The following is a 20,175-nucleotide window of genomic DNA, read 5'->3' on the forward strand; positions in this document are numbered from 1 at the left end:
ACTCCAACCTGCATTTAGACACACCCTTCTACTAGGCAGATTTTTCACTAAGTACCCGGCACACAAGTCAGCATGACCAATGCACTGCCAAAGGACACTTCCCCTGGAGAGGGAACAGTGCCAAGTTATCAACTTCTGTGGAGTATCAATTTGAGAAAACACACCATGGCTTAGAGAAATATCTTGATCCGTGAAAGTCCCTGATAAGAAACCAGCACAATTTTTAAACACACGAGCAGCCAGCAGAGGAAGTCACAACTGTAAGGTGTCCCTAACTGACACACTCAGGGAAATCCTCTTTGACATGATCCCAAGTCCTTCCCTGATCTGCACAGCACTCCCCACAAGCAACAATACACTGGAATTTTCTCTCAGGACTATGGGAAGTTTCCTTATCTCTGTTTACAAACTCAAGGATAGACAAATCATATCAATTTGATTCTCGTGTTACTTGGAAAACCTGCCAGAAGGGAGGAAGCTCCACGAGCAACAATCAAACACGGAGTAACTCCAGGGCAAGGAGCAGGGAGTAAAGAACAACACATTCCTCACCACGGAGACTGAGCTCCTTTCTTACGCTGCAGTAACCAAACACGTGCCAAAGAGAGGGCAGGTGACAGGACTGGTTTCAAAATTATCTAATAGCCAGAGAAACATGAGTGCTGAATGGAGCAGAGTCCAGGGCAACACCCAAGCAAAATCACAGAGCTGTGCAAAGAATCCCAGGAGAGGGAATAGCTGAGCTCTCCATCCACCTGGGACCTGCTGGTCAGGACTTGCTTCTTTCCTATGTGGTCTGAATGTCACCTTGAGCACATGGGGCAGGAAGGGCTGGTAAACTTATGAAACACAAAGTCTGAAATTCCTGCTTTCAGCAAAGCCTATTTTCAAGTTGTAACTGTTGTTTTTTTTTCCCCTTTGGTAAAAACCAAGCATTTGGGAAGCCTCTTGCCACCGCCAGAGGAGTTCTGCACACACGAGGGGCTCAATTAACACCCAAAGTGATGGTGCTGCGCATGGCTGAAAATGGAATTAAAATAAAAAAAAAAAAAAAGAAAAACCATAAAACACCAAACCCAAAAAAAAAAATCCTGCAGCTACACAAAGCCTCAGTATGGCAGAGGGGAAAAAACTGCTTCATCATCAGCCATGGAAATTTTCCGAATCCCTGGTTATCTTTCAGGCCAGAGCCGCGTGAGGAGGAGCACAGATGGGTACTGTGCCCTTTCTCCTGCCATAAGAGCAGCAGCTCCAGAACTGCAGCGTGAGCACAACCCTGGGGCTGGGGCCGTGCACGTCCTTTACTGCCACATATAAAATGAGACAGCAAAAAAAAAAATGACAAACCAAAGTATTCCAGTTGGAAACAGTCCTAGACTTTGCCTCCTTTTAGGGACTTTCCATACTGTGGCACTCCAGAGTGACTTGGTTCTGTGTCTTCTATACGTTGGGAAGGAAACATTTAGCTTAGAATTAGCCCAGGGCATTGTCTGAAACAGAGGAAAAGTTTACACACCCATTTTCAATAAACTCTACACCTATCAAAAGGGAATTACAGGCTACAACATCTATTTAAATAGGATTCCAGCCTCCTTAACTACTCTGAAGCACAAAGGCTTTATAGCTTTACTTACTAACAAAAATGCCTGATAATTTTTACAGGAAAAGGCAGAGCACACTGTGAAGAAATTCCTAAAAAAAAAAAAAAAAAAAAAAAAAAACAACAACAAAAAAAAAACCAAGAGGGGGAAAGTTTATAAATTCTTAAAAGATTTTTTATTTTTCTCGAGAAAGTCTTTACCTGGATTAAGCTGCCAGGCAACTTTATTAGCATTTCTGCCACAGAACTGTCTGCTTCCCTACCACACCCTGCAAACGTCACAGGAAAACAAAGAAAACTCCCATTTTCATGTGGTCGTTAGAAAGATGCAAATCCTTCTGGTTTGTGGAGGAGAGACAAGGAAAAGAAAATGCCAACAACCTTCAGCTCTGGCAAAAAAAGTACCTCAGAAGCAGCTGAACAACTTCCCAGTTACCCTGGAAACAGAGTTTACCCCTCAGCAGACAGGGAAAATTGCCTGCAATTATCACCCTGGAGCAAAGCACCAGTTTGGACAAAACATCAATTTCTGTTTGCTGCAGCTCCTTTAATGCGATCCCGGTAATTTAACATGAGCAATATTTGATCTTGAATGGAATTCTTTTACCAAAACCTCGAAGAGCCTGAGCTCTATTAGCAGAGCTGCAGGTATAATCAAAGGTTACACTATCTCCTAATGGCACAGAGGAGCTCCGCCATCTGCCAAGTGTGATTTCCCTTAATCCCATTCCCCGCGCACAAATCACAATCACCCGGATTACGGCACAGAAATAGAAGTCAAGTCAATACCTGAATCCAGGGGATTAATCTCCCACCTCCAGACGGGAGAAAGGCAAGAACAGCAACAATGCTGCAGGAAGGAGAAGCTTTCCACCCGGCTCCGCGCAGCACCACACAGGAAATTCTGGGATTTCACTGATTAGCTTCACCCCGTCCAGAATCCCAGCGCTGCTCCCTCCCAAAGCCGAGCGCGGAACTCCGTGCACATTCAGGGAACTGATCTCCACGTGATTTTTGGGAGCAGCTATTTCCACCCAGAAGCAGCGCTCCGCGTCTCTCCGTGCGCGTATAAACCGCTTGGGTTTGGAGTTAGGAGGAAAAATTAAACGAATGAGCTGCGTTATCACCAGAGCAACACAAATCTGTCCACCCAAGTGGTTCCAAAACAAAAATATATATATACCCCTAGCAGGTGGGCTGGAATGAGATGAGCTTTAAGATGCTTTCCAGCCCAAACTATCCTGAGATTCTACGTACACACGATGCCAACAAACAAAGCGATGTGCACCTCCAATTAAAATGAAGCAGCATGATGACTTTAAACTGGCACTTCAAAGTAATTTGAACGAGCAGATAATATATTTCCTGAAAGCCAAGGCATTAAGGAGTCACATACCACCCTTGGGAATGCCTGAGTCCCTCCTGCTCTGCCCAAGGAGCCATCGCCCGGCTGTAAACCAGGGCGAGAAAGGGGGAGCATCTTTATTTGTCCATTTAAGACCTCCAAGCACATTACCATCCCTAATCCAGCGAGGAACAGATAATTGCAGCCCTCGTGGATTACAAAATTACGCTCTAATCCTCAGAACCACCAGCAAACAACACCATCCATCAAAAACCACCTACAAGCCCTCCCCACCTCCAGCAGCCGAACGAGAACCACGGCACGGGGTGGGTTTTTTGGAGAGGGGCTTTTCCCCTCTATCCAACACACGAGGACACGACCCCTCGGCTCTGACGCAGCGAGAACGAAGCAGCGAGCAGGTCCGGCAGCACGGCGAGGGAGCGCCGAGCACACCCTCGGTTCCCCCGGAGCCGGCCAGGAGGGCGAGGCAGCCCCGGGGAACCGGGGAAAGGGCTCTCCGTGCCGGCCCTAAGGGTGAGCGAGCACCGACCGCTTTTGTCCCCCTGCCTCGCCCCTCACCGTGGCCTCGCCGGCGGCACTCACCCAGCCAAACCACCGGCCGCTCTCTCCGCAAAAACGGGCGCCGGCTCCGCCGCAACCGGGGAAGTTGCTTGAAGTGAAGTTGGGCGCGCAGCGGCCTTTCCCTCGAGGCGGCGGCGAGCGGCGGCCGGGCACGGCCGGAGGCGGGGCGGGCAGGGGGCCGTCCCTCGGCGCTTCCCCGGAGCGAGGGGCTGCGGGAAGGCGGCGGGAGGGCGGCGGGAGGGCGGCGAGAGGCGGGAATGTCCCGCCCCGGTGCCGGTCCGGCCCCTTCGCCCCGGCGGCCGCGGGGCCCCGCGGGAAGCGCCGCTGTTGCCATGGTGACGGCGCGGTGCGGCCCGTGGGCGGGGCTTCCCCCGCGCAGCGCGGCCGCCATTGGCTCCGCCCCGCTCCACCTGCTCCTCCGGGGCCGCGGGTTCGAGTCCCGGCCCCTCCCGCGGGACAGCGGTTGGGTGCGGGTAGTGTTGGAAAATGTGGGATGTGTCAAGGTTATCTGATTGTGTCCAGTTGTGGATAAGGACAAGTAAAAAAGGGAGCTACCGAGCAGGGTCCAGTAGAAGCCCCAGGGATAATGAGGGGTCTGGAGCGTCTCTGTGATGAGGAGAGACTGCGGGAGCTGGGCCTGGTCAGTCTGGAGGGAATCTCATCAATCCATACAAACATCTCAAACCGTGTGCCAAGAGGATGGTGCCAGGCTCTGTTCAGTGGTGCCCGGTGACAAGGAGCACTAAACACGAGTTCCACCTTGATATGAGGAAGAAGCTCTTTCCATGGAGGCTGGCCGAGCACTGGGACAGCTGCCCAGGGAAGGAGTTTCCCTTTCCCGACACATTCCAAAGCCACCTGGATGCAATCCTGTGTCACCTGCTCCAGGTGACCCGCCTTGACGGAGGGGTTGGACTGGATCATCTCCAGAGGGCCCTTCCCACCACAACTGCTCTGGGATTCCATGATTCTTATCAGTGGAACAGCAACAACTGCATCCCTTAGTCAAGGACACCCTAAAACTAACAGGCTTTAAGGACCTGAATTCAGATGTTAATGTATGTTGGTGTAAATATTGGTAACTTTCAAAGCCGGTACATTCTATAGCTGAACTATGTTTGTTTTAACAATAAAAATCACACCGAAGTTAGAAAAACCCTGCCCAGGTAAAGACCCTTCCCTGGGCATGTGGAGAAGCATCCTGTATGGAAATTACTGACAAATCCTGATAAAGGGTAGTGCTTGGAAAGTTACTCACTCTGACTTTCTGTGTATAAATAATAGCAGGAAAATCCGGTGGGGTGGGCTGGATTTGTGGAATACACTGAGCACCCAGGCTGCACAACCCCCAAAGAAATAATGTCTCTCTCAAGTGTGTCATTATTGGCTTGTCGCACACCAGGTAAATATCCAATTTTGAGACGGCCAGTGGCAGCCCCTTGGCCACCACTGTCCTTCTGTCACCCTCAGGGCAGCCCAGTGCAGGGAACATTGCCTCAGAGCAGAGAGAATCAGAAAGGGAACATTGCTCTTCAGACCAGGGAGTGTTCCTCCTCAGTGCCCTCCCCAGGAATGGCACCGGAGTCATGGGATCTGCCCACTGGCACCCTCTCCATGCCACAGCTGTCACAGTTCAAAAGCTCCAAATGCTGCTTTTTGTCATTACCAAAGGTGTGGTTCCTGCCGAGGAGGCCAAAGTCGGCTCCTAGACGAGGCCATGACTCACGGCAGGAGGAAGGAGACTGTGAATGATGATGGGCTGGCCACGGGCCAGGGTGATGCCATGGCACAAGGAAAATGCATCTCCATGTCCTCATACCAGCTCTTGGCAGGAGAAGGGAAGACCAGGCAGCACAGGAAAGTCCTGTGTCCCTGCCCTCCATGGGGAACTCATGAATATCTGCTTTTAACCAGCCCAAATCTCCTCCTGTGGCAGGCACAGGGGTCCCAAGGATCTCTCCGTGATCCATTCCAAGAGAGCCATACAGAGTCACTGTAACCGCCTCCTGGCAGGTGGATGGATGGGAGCAAGAGGAAAAGTTTCAGCAGCAAAACCATCCAGCCCTGTAACAGCAGCAGGAATATGGAGCTTGCCTCGCCTCCTCTGTTCCCACCCACATCCCATTTAAATTAAGATCGCTTTCCCACAGCTTCCCCCCTTGCTCCCAAACCAGGATAATATAGGTGTTTTCCCCACCTTAGCAACCCTTTTATCTTCACCACACAAAGGGATCCCAATTCCATGACTCATTTGCCTTTTCCCTTTTCCAGAAGCCAAGCCATAACCCATCCCCTCAGCCACCTTTCCCTGCCAGCATCCTCCCTGCAGCTCCGTCGTGGATGAAGGCCATCCATGGTTTGGATCAGTGCCTCTGCAAGGAGGGTGTTCCTGCCTCTCACACCTCTTTGAAGCAGTTCTTGTCCCACCCATGGCTGAGAACCCCTGCTGCAGCACACGGGGCTCTCAGCAAGTCATGGGGAACGAGGAAAGCTCCTGATAGTTATTCAGGAGCCGCTTAATGGCAGCTCCCTCCACAAAAACACCTTCACAGCACAGAGCCAGAGAGAACTGGGCACGCCAGGAGGCTCCATAGCCCTGGGAGCTGCATTCAAATGGAGACACTTCAAGAGAGCAGAGCCCTGTTCCCAAGGAGCTGCTGCCTTGTTTCCCACTGTGCAAGGAGGAGCCTCAGCCCGGTGCCTTTGTGAATGCCTGGGGAGATGAGACCTGGGAGCTTCAAAGTGGCCACAGAAACTCGGGCTGGTTCAAGCTGCAGCAGGCCTGGGGCAGGAGCTGATCCGGAGGGATGGCAGCACTGCAGTGCCAGGCATGGAGCAGGCCTGGGACCAACCTGTGTGGGGTTACAGGGGCCAGATCCTCACCCTCTCCCAGCCCTTCTTACCCCAAACCTGTGGGAAAGGGAATGGCTGTAGTGTGCGCAGGGCAGGGAACTGTGGAACCAGCAGTGGAACCCCCTGGGCCATCACAGCCAGCCCTGGTACCCCAGCTCTGGCACCTCACTGCCACCCCAGTGACACCCCACAGCTGCCCTCTAAAACCATCGAGTCCAACCCCAGCACTGCCCAAGCCACCCATGTCCCCAGGCTCCACACTGACACATCCATTAAATCCCTTCAGGGATGGAACTCCAAACCTCCCTGGGCAGTCTGTTCCAATCCTTTCTATGAAGAAATTTCCACAATATCCAACCCTGGCACAGCCTGAAGCCATTTCCTCTGGTTTTGTCCCTTGTTCTCTGGGAGCAGAGCTACTGACCCCCACCTGGCTGCACCCTCCTGTCAGGGAGTGGTGCAGAGCCAGAAGGTTCCCTCTGAGCCTCCTTTTCTCCAGGCTGAGCCCCTTTCCCAGCTCCCTCAGCCTCTCCTGGGGCTCCAGACCCTTTCCCAGCTCTGTTCCCTTCCCTGGACATGCTCCAACACCACAGTCCTGCAGCGTGTCCTGCAGTGAGCAGAGGACAAGGGCAGGACCTGGCATGTGGCACAGCCCTGGCTGCTGGAAAGGTTCTTTGCCTGTGCTCTGTCCCCACCTGAAACCCTGAGTGAATCTTTCTCCCACAGCGTTTATCAGCCCTCAGCAGAGCAGAGGTGACTCCAATAGGGGCAGAGTTAAATGCAGAGCCCTGGCCTCTCACCCCATGTATATGAATTAGGGCTGTAATTCCACCCTGTGGTGTGGATGGCAATAGTGAACAGACACTGCCAGACCCACCTCGCAGACATCTGAGCTTTGACCCTCTGTTTTATGACTTCACTGGAGCCGTCAGAGGGGTGACAAGCAGCAATACACACTGGAGGAGTGCCTGCACTCAGAAAAGAATGACAGGTCCCTTTATCTATGAAGTTTCCATTCTTCAGACACAGTTTTCAAACAAAGGGTTCCACTCCTCAGATGAGTAATGCCACTGTTTCTCCTCTCCACCGTACAATTAACTTCCAGGCTGCGATCTCTTCAGAACTGAGCTAAGAATGGCATAAACCAGGGAATACCAGTGAATGTTCCCTGCACCAGCCGGGCTGCTCGGGTGATTTAGCTCCTCTCACACAGTCTGTCAGTGCCCTGCAGTGGAGAAATGGGTTAATTGCAAATGGCACATGGACACTGCCCATGACACAGCCGCACACCTGAGGGCAGGGATAAACACCGGAGGGGCCCAGACAGCCCCCAGCTCCTGCCCTGTCCCACTCCTGCCTCACTCCTGCTTGGCTTCGGCGAGTGCGACAAAATCCCCTCCTTTGTTCCAGCCAGGAACAGTCTCCATCTCTCTTCCTGCTGAGCCAGTTGCTCCTGTTATGTGAAGAGGTGGAGGTGTATGCAAAAACAGCCCGTCTGGGTCAGGGGAACACTGATCTTCCAGAATTCCCTTGCCACCTTTCCCAGGCCCATGTGGCATTGAAATGCTCTGGCCTTCAGCAGGGAAGCTCTTCAGTGTCCTGCCGTGCAACCTTCCACCAGGTAACTGCTCCCACAAAAGCCAGAAGTATTGGTGACAGCTCAGGAAAGAGGCAGGAGGAGCTCCCCACACTCCTCAGGCACTGAGCCCTGCAGGAAGGTGCTCCACTGCCCACTACATAGAATCTGCGTAAAGGAAAGCAGGAAATCCTCCCACTCGCCATCACCACCACGGCAGCTGTCCTTAAAAGCTCCTTTCCCACCTCTTCTTGCTCATCCACCATGGAAATCAGTGCAGAGCTCCACAGAGAGCAAGTGCCTGGCTCAGAGCACAGGGAGGGCACAGCCCTGCCACTGCCTTCCCAATCCCACTGGCCATGGAGCCCTGTTGTTGCCTCTCCCATCCTCAAGTTTGACTTGAGAACAGGTCTGGGAGAAGGAAGGCAGGAGTCAGAGTCCTGTTTTAAACGGAATAGTTGGTTAAACACACAATCCAATGTTCTTGTGAAGGCTGAGCTCTGCCAGGCCCTAGAAAGGACATCACCCGTCCAAGGGGACGTGGGGACCTGTGGGATTACACTGTGGGGTCCACACAATATTTCTTCCTCCAGAAAGGAGAGGTTTTGGGAAGACAGAAACTGTCAAACCTCAGCTGCTGAAAGCAGCCATAGCCAAGAAATCCTTGACTAAAAAACAAGGATAATTGAGCGTCAAATCTGTATGTATAATGCTCTCCAGTAGGAAGGAGTTGTTAGATTGCACCGTCACGGAGGTTTCAGTGCAACAGAGGGAAGAACCGGTGGGTGTGGGATTGTTGCCAGTTACATAATCCCTGGTGGTTTTGCCTGCACTGGTTTGGGTGAGGACATGGCCCCATCCTGATCCCTGGTGCTATCAGCCAACAGCACATGGCCAGACTTGAGGGGCTGTGGGGAGAACAAAGGGATGCAGATTTCCTGGGAGTCTGCTTTTGTTTTCCCAAGCAGAGGAGTGACTCAGATTTCAGCGCACTCCTGTAACTCAGCCAACAACAACACGTCCTTAGTCACGGCGATAAAGCCGAGGATCTGTGTTCCATTTGTTGAACTAAAAAAAGCTCAAACTCATCCACCCAAGGGCCAGGTCAGTCACTAAACCAGAGAGTGAACCCCGAGGTGTGCACAGTGACAGCAGCATCTTCCTCCCCAACAACCTCTCTGAACTCCTGGAAACCACTCAGAAAATCCACTGGACCAGCACAGACAATCTTGGTGCTGTGCTATCACCGAGCTCTCTGATAACTCCTAAGCACTCACATGCCATTCCAACACGGCTGCCAAAGCCCTGCAGAAACGCTTTCACTTCCTGAGAAATGCTCCAGGAAAAAGCACCATACTTCCTTTTGCTTAAGGACTGGCTTAACACATCCCTGTGCTGTTGTCTGCTGGATCTGAGCTGGTTTTTCATGGCTGTGAGGTACATCCACAACTCATTGGAAATGCCAGAGCATGGATTGCTCCACCTCAGTCCTTGCACTCAAAGCAAGCAAAAGGAGAACTTGAACTGACAAAGGGGAGGTTTAGATTTGAGTTTAGAAAGAAATCCTTCCCTGTGAGGGTGCTGAGGCCCTGGCACAGGTTGCCCAGAGAAGCTGTGGCTGCCCCCGGATCCCTGGAAGTGTCCAAGGACAAGTTGGCTACGGCTTCGAGCAACCTGGGCTAGTGGAAGGTGTCCCTGTGAACGAGATGGGCTTTAAGGTTCCTTCCATCCCAACCCCCTCTGTGTTCCCCTGAGACTCCCAATCCCAGAAAAATCCCTGTTGTACCATCCTCCAGCCCCCAGTGCTGCTGGGCTGGGACCCAAGGCTGTCATCCCTTACCCTGCATCAGTCAGGTGATGGTACCTGTACAAACTGTGCCTCACTCCAGGATTTGCCCAGGGACTGCTACAGCTGTGGATCAGCCTTTGGATTTTCAGCTTCGTTTTCCTTTGGAAAAGGCCTCTCTGAAACAGGTGCTGGAGCACCTTAAGGCAGCAGAGGGAGCCAGGACAGGGCCCACCTGGGCAGATGTTTGTGCCAGGACTCAGCGTGTCCATTCATGCATGTTAACGAGGGCTATAAATACTCCAGGTCCTTCCTGGCTTCAGTGCCACGTGTCTGAGGTGGCAGGAGAGTGTGTGAGGACGAGCAGTCATAGCTGGGCTCACCAGCACAGCCCCCAGTGTCCCCATCACACCCAGCCCTGTGCCACAGCCGAACTGGTTCATCTGCCACGGCCACCCAAAGGACTGGGCTTGTGCAGCAGAGGATGAAAAGATGGCATGGAAAGTCCTGGGGCTGCCACCACCCCTCAGAGGAGCTCCAAGCCCAGGTGATGGTGAGCATCTCCTGAAGAGCCTCTGTTGGCAAGGGGTTGGAATGGTTTCTCTTCCTGCACAGGACAGAGCTGCCACCTCTCCGGAGCTGCTGCACCAGCTGCTGTCTCCTGCACTGCGCAGAGGTGGCAACTGACGGAATTTTCCATGCACTTCAAAGCACAACCTCAGGATAGCTGCTTTTGTGAGAAACTATCCCAAGTTAAAAATTAATGACATTCACTTTTAGGATCATTTACTTTTCTCCATCCGAACGGTAGGATTTTTGCCAGCCTCTTTGCACCAGAACACAGAGCATTCCTGCCTTGGCACCTTGGGAATGTGGCCTCTGGTGGTTAGGTTGCCAATTAATATCAGGTAATTAACACATTTGCAAGGGCTGGTTGAATCCCACCCTGACATTTTGCAAACTCTGTGTGTTCGGGGAGTGTCTTCAGCAGCTTTTGAAGTTCTGAGCTGTGAGCTCCCTGCAAACCTCAGCCTGCACTGGAAACTGGGGCTGCGCCATTAGAGCAAACATGCCTCAAGAAGCAAACATATTAAGGATTAATTAAATACCAGGATTTATTTAATTAAGCCTCTTCTCATAAGTAGGTAGAGGCAGGAATCTGGAGTGAGCATCCAGCCTTCCGTGCATTCCCATTTTTAGAAATGCAGTTAAATTCTGTGCTGCTTAAAACACGACTTTGGGGTGATGTGGACCCTGCTCCTGCCTCCAACAGCAGTGCAGGACCTGACACCCCAAAAAGGAGCTTGGGGCACCTTTTCCCTGTTCCCACACACGGCATCCCCCCATGGAACAGCTGGAAGACCCACAGGCACATAAGGATTTGTGGAGTCCAGAGGGGTGACAAGTGCCAGCTCTTGGCAGGGAACACAGGCAGCTTGTCCTCCTCACGTTTTTGACAAAAATCCTGCCCCTCCTTCTCCCTGCAAGAAAGGCACCGCAGCCCATCCCATCACTGGGGGTTTAAAGGTCTGGAGACTGATCCAGGAAATATGGAGGCGAGCAAACGAGATCAAGTCCAAGGTCGTTTTGAGCAGCGCTGCAGAATGCACTCCCTCACCTCCCGCACAGCTCAGCTGGCGGCACAGGATCACACACAGGTACAAACCATCAGCACACTGCCCAGCTCTGGGCTGCCACCACGCCAGGGCCCTGTGTCACCTCCCCATCTGCTCCGACTGGGGCAGCTCACTCCAAGCAGCACCAAGGACTTGGCCCAGCCCTTCCCTGGTGCTTTCCCTCCTCTTCAACTTCACCATCAGTTTAAATCCTCCACTTTACAGGGGAGGGTCCAGCAAGAGAAAGGACAGAGGTGACAGTGCCACACATCTGCCCAGAGGGACAGGGTCAGCAAAGCCGGATTGAGCAGGCAAAGGGATGGGGATGGGGAAATCGAGGACTATGAGGGCAAGGGGGTGCAAAAAGGAGCCCAGGTGACAGCAGGGCCCCCAGCACAGGGGACACTCACCATGAGCAACAGGAGGGCTCTGGAATCTGGGAGCAGTGTGGAAATACAGAACATTTGGGGCACTCCCAGCTCAGGGTATCCCCCCACTCGCTGCCTCCCCACGCAGCCAGAAAGAACCACCAGGATCTGATTGATTTGAAAATACATTAACCATAGAGAATAGAGCTTTAATTTTTCTTTCTCAACAACAATAAGAGGAACGGTTTACATTTAAAAAAAAAAACCAACCAAAAGCATGAATAAAATAATATAAAACAGATTATTATACCACAGTGTGGAATTCAGATAATCGAAGAACATTAGCAGCACTTCTACAAATAGATTAAAAGCTGTTAAGTGCTCGTTAAGCTCGAGCAACTCCCAGAGACCAAAATGGCATCCAACAGAGAAAAGCAGCAATTCTGTGTAGGGCAACAGAAAAGTCTAACGCCAGGACACCAGATACATTCAAATCCCTGTGCTGAGGGGTAATTCCCTGTCCCACAGAGCCCCCACGATGGCTGTCACATCCTGTCACCCTGCCCGGCTCTCCAGAACACTCCTGGAAACAAGGGAAGTGACAATCGTGGGTCTGAGGTTACATCCACGTTGCATTTTCAAAGCTTTTCATTTAATTCTGTTTGGGAAAACAATTTCTTCCCTGGCTTCTGGGAATGACTCTCCAGAGAGAATGAATTTCTGAGAATTTAAGTCAATCTTACATAGTCAAAACAATGACATTTTTAGGCTCTCGGTATCCAGGATCAGGATTTTCAGTTTTTTATGGTCCTTAGCAGCAAAACCATACTCGTTCCTAAAACTTCCACGTATTTAAGATCTTGTGCATAGTTTAATCTTTAGCATTATTTTGTAAAAAAAAAAAAAAAAAAAAAAAAAAAAAAAAGGAAGTTTTAAAAAAAGGATAAATGCTGTTTTTTCCTCCTCATCCAAGCACTGATGCAAAGTGCCCTTGCTCCTGGTCATGTCCCACTGCCAGTGGCTCAGGAGCCACCGTGGAGAAGGGACTGTCCCCTGCAGCCCCATCCATGGGCCCTGCTCAGCCCCCACGTGCAAAATCCATCTACAAAAGGAAGCTATTAAACTACTGAACAGGAATTTGAGGTGGAATATGCTTATCACCAATCTAAAATTAAATTAGAATTCAGATTAGATTAGACACATTAAAAGGCTTCCACAGCTATTCCGACTGTGGGAAGTTCTCCAGGAAGTTCAGGATTTGGGCAAAATTGGGAAGGAATCCACACAATGAGCTGTGTGAATGTGTGACTGTGGCACCAAATGGCCCCAGCCGTGGCTCACGTGGCCACCAGAGGACAGAAATGTGGTCCCACTGAGGACCACAATTGTTTAGATGCCTTAATCAATGAAACATTGCTTATCTGGGGCAATGAGGATGCTGAGCTTGAGTGGAAAAGCAGGACACAATCAGTGGCATTTGATCTACTTGAGGGTAGAAAAAACATTTATAGGAATTTCTGACACAAGTTCTGGTGAGTTCCAACCTTTCCATAGTGCTTGGCAGGGTTGGAACTCCATCTCTACATTGTGCTCTATCAATTTGTGCTCACACAAGAGTAAAATGGTGAAGACAAGCCCAGAACTGCTCAGGACTCGGGGAAATTCTCAAATGGGATGAGAAATAAGACAGAAGTTTTGATGACGTGACCATCACTTTGGTCCTACTGATCAAAGGCTCAGAGGCTCCCACTGTGCCTCTAGAGAAAAGTGGTTTAGATGTTGTAAGATATTTCAAAAGCAAACTTAGGGGATGAGAATCCCAAAACTGGTCCCATCCCTGGTCAGAGGTCCAGTGGCTCCCAGTGCAGGGGACCAACCTCAGGATAATCCAGGAAAGAGATGGGAGAATAGTCAGGCAAAGTAAGTAATAAATAAATAAAGAACAAAGAATAAGAAGAACTTCATCCCATAAACTGCTCTTGGCCACAAGACTTGTGTGTCCAGGGATTTTGGGACCCCAACCCACCTCTTCAATAGCTCCTCAGCCTTTTTTTCACCTGTCAGTGACAAGGGCTGACACCTGCAGTCCCATTGCTGGCTCACCTCGCACTTGGATGAGTTCAGGGATGTTCCCCATGCCAGGGGTTGGATGAGAGCAGGACAGGGAGGCAGCAGGAAGTTCCCACACAAAAAAAAAAACCCTCTCAGTCTTCATAAAAAATGTTCACAGCAAAGCGATTCAGGGATTCAACACGGCAAGAGGAAAAACTCCTAGAAAAATCACACATTTAGGAACAAACACAACTTCTAAAGGGTCTGCACACCGAAAGAGATGAGTACCAGGAGCTCGTTGGAAGGTTGCATGAGCAGAAAGCTCAATTGCAAGGAAAGAGAATCCATTTGTCACTCCCTCAGGGGAACACAGGACACAAACACTCAGTGGATTTACAGACGCCGAGATTATCTGAGCTCAGCAGCTCGAGAATAAGACAAACCCCACAGCAATGTGGGTGCTCAGGGAGGGTGTGATGGGAGCTGAACTCAGCCCACGGAGCCCATCCCTCCTCAGGCTCAGCTCTGGAGTGCCTGGAGCAGAGAACACGGGCTGGCAGCTCATGCAGCCCTTGCTGCACCCAGGGGAGAAGGCAGCAGTCTCTCAGAAAGTGTGGAGTCATGGAATGATTGGGGCTGGAAGGAAACTTAGAGATCACCTCACTCCAACCCCTGCCATGGGCAGGGACACCTTCAACTATCCCAGGTTGCTCCAAGCCCCATCCAAACTGGCCTTGGACACTTCCAGGGATGGGGTAGCCACAGCTCCTCTGGGCAACCTGTGCTGGGGCCTTATAGTGAGGAATTTCTCCCTAAAATCCAATCTGACCCTGCCCACTGTCAGCTTAAGGCACAGAGCTCCAGTCCCTGTTCCCACAGAGCAAACAACAGGCTAAAATAATCCTGGGCTGGCAGTGCCATTGTGGGGGGGATTTCAGCTGCACAGAGCAGCTGGGATGAGACATTCCTCTTCCCCAAGGGGCCAGACAAGATTACTGTATATGGACAAGGCTGGTGACAGGCCTCTCCTGCGTGGCAAACAGGCCATCCTTGGCTGCACAGCTGGGAGAGATCCCTGCTGGCCTCCAGGGCCACGATTTCCCCCGTCAGAATTCCAGAAAAAGGCTTTATCTCATGGGGATGCAGCAGGGGGGACAGAGCCAGGCAGGAGTGGCTGAGGCCAGAGAAGACCTACAAACAGCTGCACAGCAAAACTTTTTCTTTTCAGCTTCTCAGCAGCTTTTCACCATCAGAGAGAGCCCCAGGGCCCTGGTGAGGTCTCACTGTGGGTCCTCACAAGCACAAGACCTTGCCTAGCAACACAGCTGAAACAAAGCTTTTTAACATTATTTTTCCCTCCTTTATTTTTTTTTTCCTCTTGCCCAGTCTTAAAGTCAGACCCAAGATGAAGCCAAACTGAGGTTGTGATGGTGGCTGTGCTCAGAGCTTCCTGTTGCCCCACCAGAACAACTCTCCCAGCACAGGGACAGTGACAGATTGGCACATCATGGAATAGGTGCTATAGAAACCACACAGTTCTTAGAAGCAAAAAGATTTCTCACCCCCCCCACAACCCTTTCAAAAAATAACCCACTTAGTTCACATATTTTCTCTCTATACTGTATATATATTATATATAGACACAATTCTCTGGTAAACATTTACAAGATATGGTAAATAACATTGAAAATTTCTATCTCCATTTGCACAACAGCGCGCACTCACGCCAGCACACAAGGACACACAGTCAGGTAAAATCAATAAATAAATACTTTTTTTTTCCCTTTCCCCAGAAATTATTCAAAAAAACACTGCTATTGAGCGGCCCAAAGACACTCTCAGTTAATACAGACAGCAAATATTGTGCAGAATTTCTTGGCTGTTTTTGTTTAAAAACCAAGGAAAGCTTGAAAAGTTTAGTGTCAGCAACGTTGCTTGGTCAGGTGACATTTCAGGTGACCTGTGGGTCCCTGTCCCTCAGGAAGGGGAAAACAGAGCACATCCCTTTCCCTCCAGACAGGTGACAGATCTGTCCTAGAATCAGATCAACAGGACAAATCTGTCCTGTTCCTTGAGGGAACAGGAGCAGCCTGGGAAGGAGGGAGGAGGACACATCTTTCCATTTGCCTGGTGGAAAGATGAAAGGTTCTCACAGGAACTGGCAGATCTCAAGCTCTTTCTTTCCTGTGTTACTGCAGCCCGGGATTCTTTGGGATTTTACTGCTCCAGGGGATTTCCCAGATTGTTGTACACTGCTGGGATTGTGAGGAGTGAAGGGATGGCCACTTCTCTCCCCACTGCCCCTTCCCCAAAAGAGTTCAGGATGTGTCACTGCCTTTCCCAGCTGCGACCTCCACCTCCCAGAATACAGAAATTGCTGATTTGCTCAGAAACAGCAAACCACTCTATCAGGCTCCTCACTCCTTCCCTGAAGCAGCAGATTTCTCTGGTGCAGACTGACAACCACCTTTTTTTTCTGCCAGCCACATCTGACACACGCCACAAGCCAAACACAAACCAGCACAGACAGATGTTCCATGGGAGGAGGAAGGGCCCCTTTCCCTCCCGTGGGAGCACTCCAGCAGCAAGGCAGGAGCAGGGCCAGAGGAGAGCACACACACAACACACTTTGCACCAGGGGAGAAACACAAATTTTTGCAGCAAAACTTGAGAGAAAGTACCCTCAGAGAGAGCTCCAGCCCAGCAGCCCCAGCACTGCCCTCTCCAGCTGGGCTGGACCCTCCAGCCACCCACCCCTCTCCTTTTCCTGTATTGTTTTTTTACCTGAGTTGAAAAATGACTCCCAAGCCTCTGCAGGGCAGCCTGTGTGGGACACAGCAGCTGGAGAGGCACTTCATGCACTGGGCTCCAGGCTGTGCAGGAAAAGTGGCCACACAAGTGCATCTTCCCAAAGAAAAGACCACTCAGGGACCCTGGGCTGTTTTCCTCTCACAGGCCTGTGGGAGAAGCCCACCAAGACCTAACTGGAGATGCTCAGTGGGTTTAGGGGACTCGACAGCCAGCCCTGAAGCTGTCAGAGGAAAAGTCAGGATAATCAGGAGCTCTGACTTGCCTTCTGAGGAGCCCTTCCCTCACAAGAGCTCAGAGGAACAACAAGGAGACCAGAGTCCTACCACAAGCAGCTAAAGTAAGGCAGGTAAGAAAACCTCCAGCCTGGAGCTCCCAGAGGAGGCCAGGACCAGATTTCCCAGCGTTCAGAGAACATTACAGAGGCTGGATTTTGAAAAATAACCCCAATGCTGAATTTGGAGCTGTTCTGAAAATCCATCCAGACACGAACCTCTACGTGTGCTCAGATATTGTAGGAACAATGTAAAATCCCAGGGAGAAAACAGAGCCCTGAAAAAAGAAAATACTGAAGGGAAAGCAATGCATTGAGAGACAGGATCAAAGGAAGAATTTCTGCGATCAAAGTCCCCCCCATTACTGGCAGAACCTCATTGTGTTGGTGAGGAGCTGAGGACTGGCAGCATCCCTGTGCTGCCTGGGCTCGCAGGGCTGGCTGCTTTCCCACAGCACAGGGAAGGGCTGCCCAAGGAAGCAGCTTTCCCTCTGTGCCACCAAGCTCTGCTCCCCCAGCCCCTGAGCTCCACCCTGGGATGAGGCAATGCCTGGGCAGTTTTGGTGGCCACGGGCAGCTGCTGCCCCTCCAAGGCTCTGCCTGGTCCTGCTCCCGGCACAGGAACACACCTGGAGGGATCTTTGGTTGAGTCACTGCAGAAGGTCTGAGCCAGGGCCCGTGCTGAGCCCAAGGGACTCCCAGCTCACATGGCAGCACGTGTCCCACCACCTGAGTCCCACAGGTGTGGCACTTGGAGAGACAGGAGAAGGGAGGAAGCATCCGAGGGGAGTCCTGGCTCTTTGGGTGCCTGGTCTGCCCCGGGTCCTTCATTTGTTCTCGATCAGAGTCTGCACTTTATAGACCAGGTCCCGAGCCAGCTTCAGGATCTGTTTGGTGTTGTGGCGCTCGGCCATTTCTGCAAAGAGACAGAGGGACAGGTCAGGCCTGAGCAGTCCCACCCCACAGCTCTGCTGCCCACATCCCCACCCTCCCCTCACAGGGACTCCTGGCTCTGCAGAGCCATCCTTAACCACCCCCTCGGGATGGGGAAAGCAGCAGGCAGCACAGCCCAAACCTCCACTCCCTTCAACACGTCCATTTGGGCACTGCTGAGGAGAGCAGGTGGATTCCAGTCCCACCAGACCCCTCAGAGCTCCGGGTGTGTTAAACACATCCAGCATTCCCCAGATGTGACTGTCCAGAGCCAGCCACGTGCTGCCCACACCTGAGCAGCTGCCCCAAACTCAGCCCAACACGAGCACGGGCTGTACCATTGAAAAACTTGATGATGTCTGTAAAATCCATGTTGTTCTCCAGGATGATGTCCCGGTACATCTCCACCAGGGCCAGGGCTATGAAGAGCACGTAGTGAGCAGAGGAGACGTGAGCAGCAGCCCAGATGGTCTCCCAGACAGCGAAGACGTCGTCGTACACCAGCTCTGTGAGCAGAGAACAACAGTCACCACCCCACACTCAGCCCACCCTGGCTCACAGCAGCTCTGGGGAGATGCTCTGGGTGCTTCTTTCCCACAGCAACCTGCTCCAGCTGGGAGCAGTAAGTCAGTCATCTGTAGGGAGAAACATTCTGCCCAGCAGCAGGTGACAGGCCCCAGGACACGCTTGTGGAGAGGCTCAGCAGCAGCTCTGGAACAACAGGTTCTGTATCTAGACAGAGCAATCAGCCAGACATAAACCAGGGAAAAGTGCAAAGGAATTAAAAGTAAGTTTAAGCCTGCTGGGAAGCCTGGAGGCAGACCCTGCCCCACCCTTGGGTGGTCTCAGCACACACCTCTCTTGAAGTCCAGGAGAAACCATCGGTAGCAGAAGTAGAAATGAGTGTAATCCCCATTCTGGTGCATCAGCTCAAAGAGCTCAGAGTCCAGAATCTGCCAAGAGAAGCAAAAGGAAGCTCAGGAATGAACACACAAGGCACCAGCCATCCCTCTGCCTATTCCCTCCATCCCACTGCTCTCCTGCTGCACCAGCTCCCACCAGCTCCTCCCTCCCTTTCCTGCTCCAGGTTGTCCTTAGAGCCCCTGCTGTCCCTCCTGCTTCCTCAGGACCAGCTTTCCCCCTTGGAAGTGAGGAGCTGCCATCCCTGTGCCAGGAACTCTCACCTGGATCAGCGACCTCATGTTGGCAAAGTGGGTGTCCATGGCTCCTCCGTGGGGGAAGTTCTGGTTCATCCTCTTCATCAGCTCGGTGAAGCAGCTGAAAGCCAGAGCCTCTGTGCAGGGAGGAGAGACATCACTGCTGCTGCAAGGGCTTCAAGTGCTGCTCCTGCAGCAGCAACCTCCCTCCAGAAAGGTCACCCTGGTCCCAGGGTGGGCTCCTGGGAGCCAGGCAGCATCAAATGGGACAAATGGGATCCTGCTCCACACCTCCAGGCACTCCACTGCAAAGGGCCACCACCCACTTGGCACTTCCCCCACAGATCCCCACACAGGGAAAGCAGAGCAAAGCCACCCACTCACCATCATCCAGGATGACAAGGAGAGGGGCCAGCAGGTCACACATCCCCTGCACGTAGCCAATCTCAATGTGCTGCCAGATGTAGCTGTGTGAGAGAGCAGGAGAGGTGACCCGGGGCTTGAATGCCACCACCTGCCACCTCCCTTGCCCATGCCCTGTCTCCCTTCCAAGGATGCTGGGGTGAATCACACCTGTTCATTCTGTTATCCCTGTGCTGCAAATGATCAAATTCTTGTGGTGTCTCCCAGATAAGGCACGTATGGCACAGTCCTGGATCAACACCCTGCCATGGCCACATCCAGGGTCAATCCAGGGCTGTGCCATGGCCACTGCAGGGAAAATCAGCGCAGGGAAAAGCAAAATGGGAGAGCACAACACAGAGGGGTTACTGATTACAGGGCAGAGGCTGATAGAATTTGTTCATCTCTCATTCTCAGCCTCCTCCCTCCATCCATCCCGTTGGCTCTCTCTGCAGACACTGCCTGCCTCGCCTGCCCATTCCCAGTGTCCCGGGAAGTACCCAGCCCTGCAGGGATATCTTCCCTTTTTTGGTAGCAAAAGGCAAAATGTGCTCGGAGAGGACTCAGATCTGCTGCTGGCACAAGGGAAGGATCTTTTCCATCCTGCCCACTGGTTTTCCAAAATGAAGGTCTAATCTGAGCAGAGATCTCCAGCTCTGGCTGTCGGGTGAAGTGACAGCACCGATGGAACTGCAGCTTCTCCTCATGTTTGCAAGATGAGTAATAATATTTTATCCTTCACTGCCTGTGAAGCAGCAGCTGAGCTGGAGCTGGTCTGAGTCTGTGAGTGTCACTAGGCAAGCTCTGAGTCACAGGGACTCAG

The 20,175-nt window shown here is 51.8% G+C and overlaps 1 protein-coding gene across 1 annotated transcript in view; it reads right to left on the minus strand.

Moving 5' to 3' along the window:
- Nucleotides 1-15,853: 15,853 nt before the first annotated feature.
- The window catches only part of SGSM1 (small G protein signaling modulator 1), a 32,193-nt gene continuing 27,871 nt past the window's right edge, over nucleotides 15,854-20,175 (minus strand). The window contains exons 22-26 of the mRNA XM_066331790.1: nucleotides 19,335-19,417; nucleotides 18,978-19,087; nucleotides 18,650-18,746; nucleotides 18,132-18,299; nucleotides 15,854-17,776 (exon numbers count right to left, since the gene is read on the minus strand). Coding sequence (XP_066187887.1) covers nucleotides 17,688-17,776; nucleotides 18,132-18,299; nucleotides 18,650-18,746; nucleotides 18,978-19,087; nucleotides 19,335-19,417 — 547 coding nt within the window. The 3' untranslated portion in view covers nucleotides 15,854-17,687. The remainder of the gene's footprint in view (nucleotides 17,777-18,131; nucleotides 18,300-18,649; nucleotides 18,747-18,977; nucleotides 19,088-19,334; nucleotides 19,418-20,175) is intronic.

The sequence above is a fragment of the Sylvia atricapilla genome, chromosome 17, assembly GCF_009819655.1.
Source record: "Sylvia atricapilla isolate bSylAtr1 chromosome 17, bSylAtr1.pri, whole genome shotgun sequence".
Lineage (NCBI taxonomy): Eukaryota > Metazoa > Chordata > Aves > Passeriformes > Sylviidae > Sylvia > Sylvia atricapilla.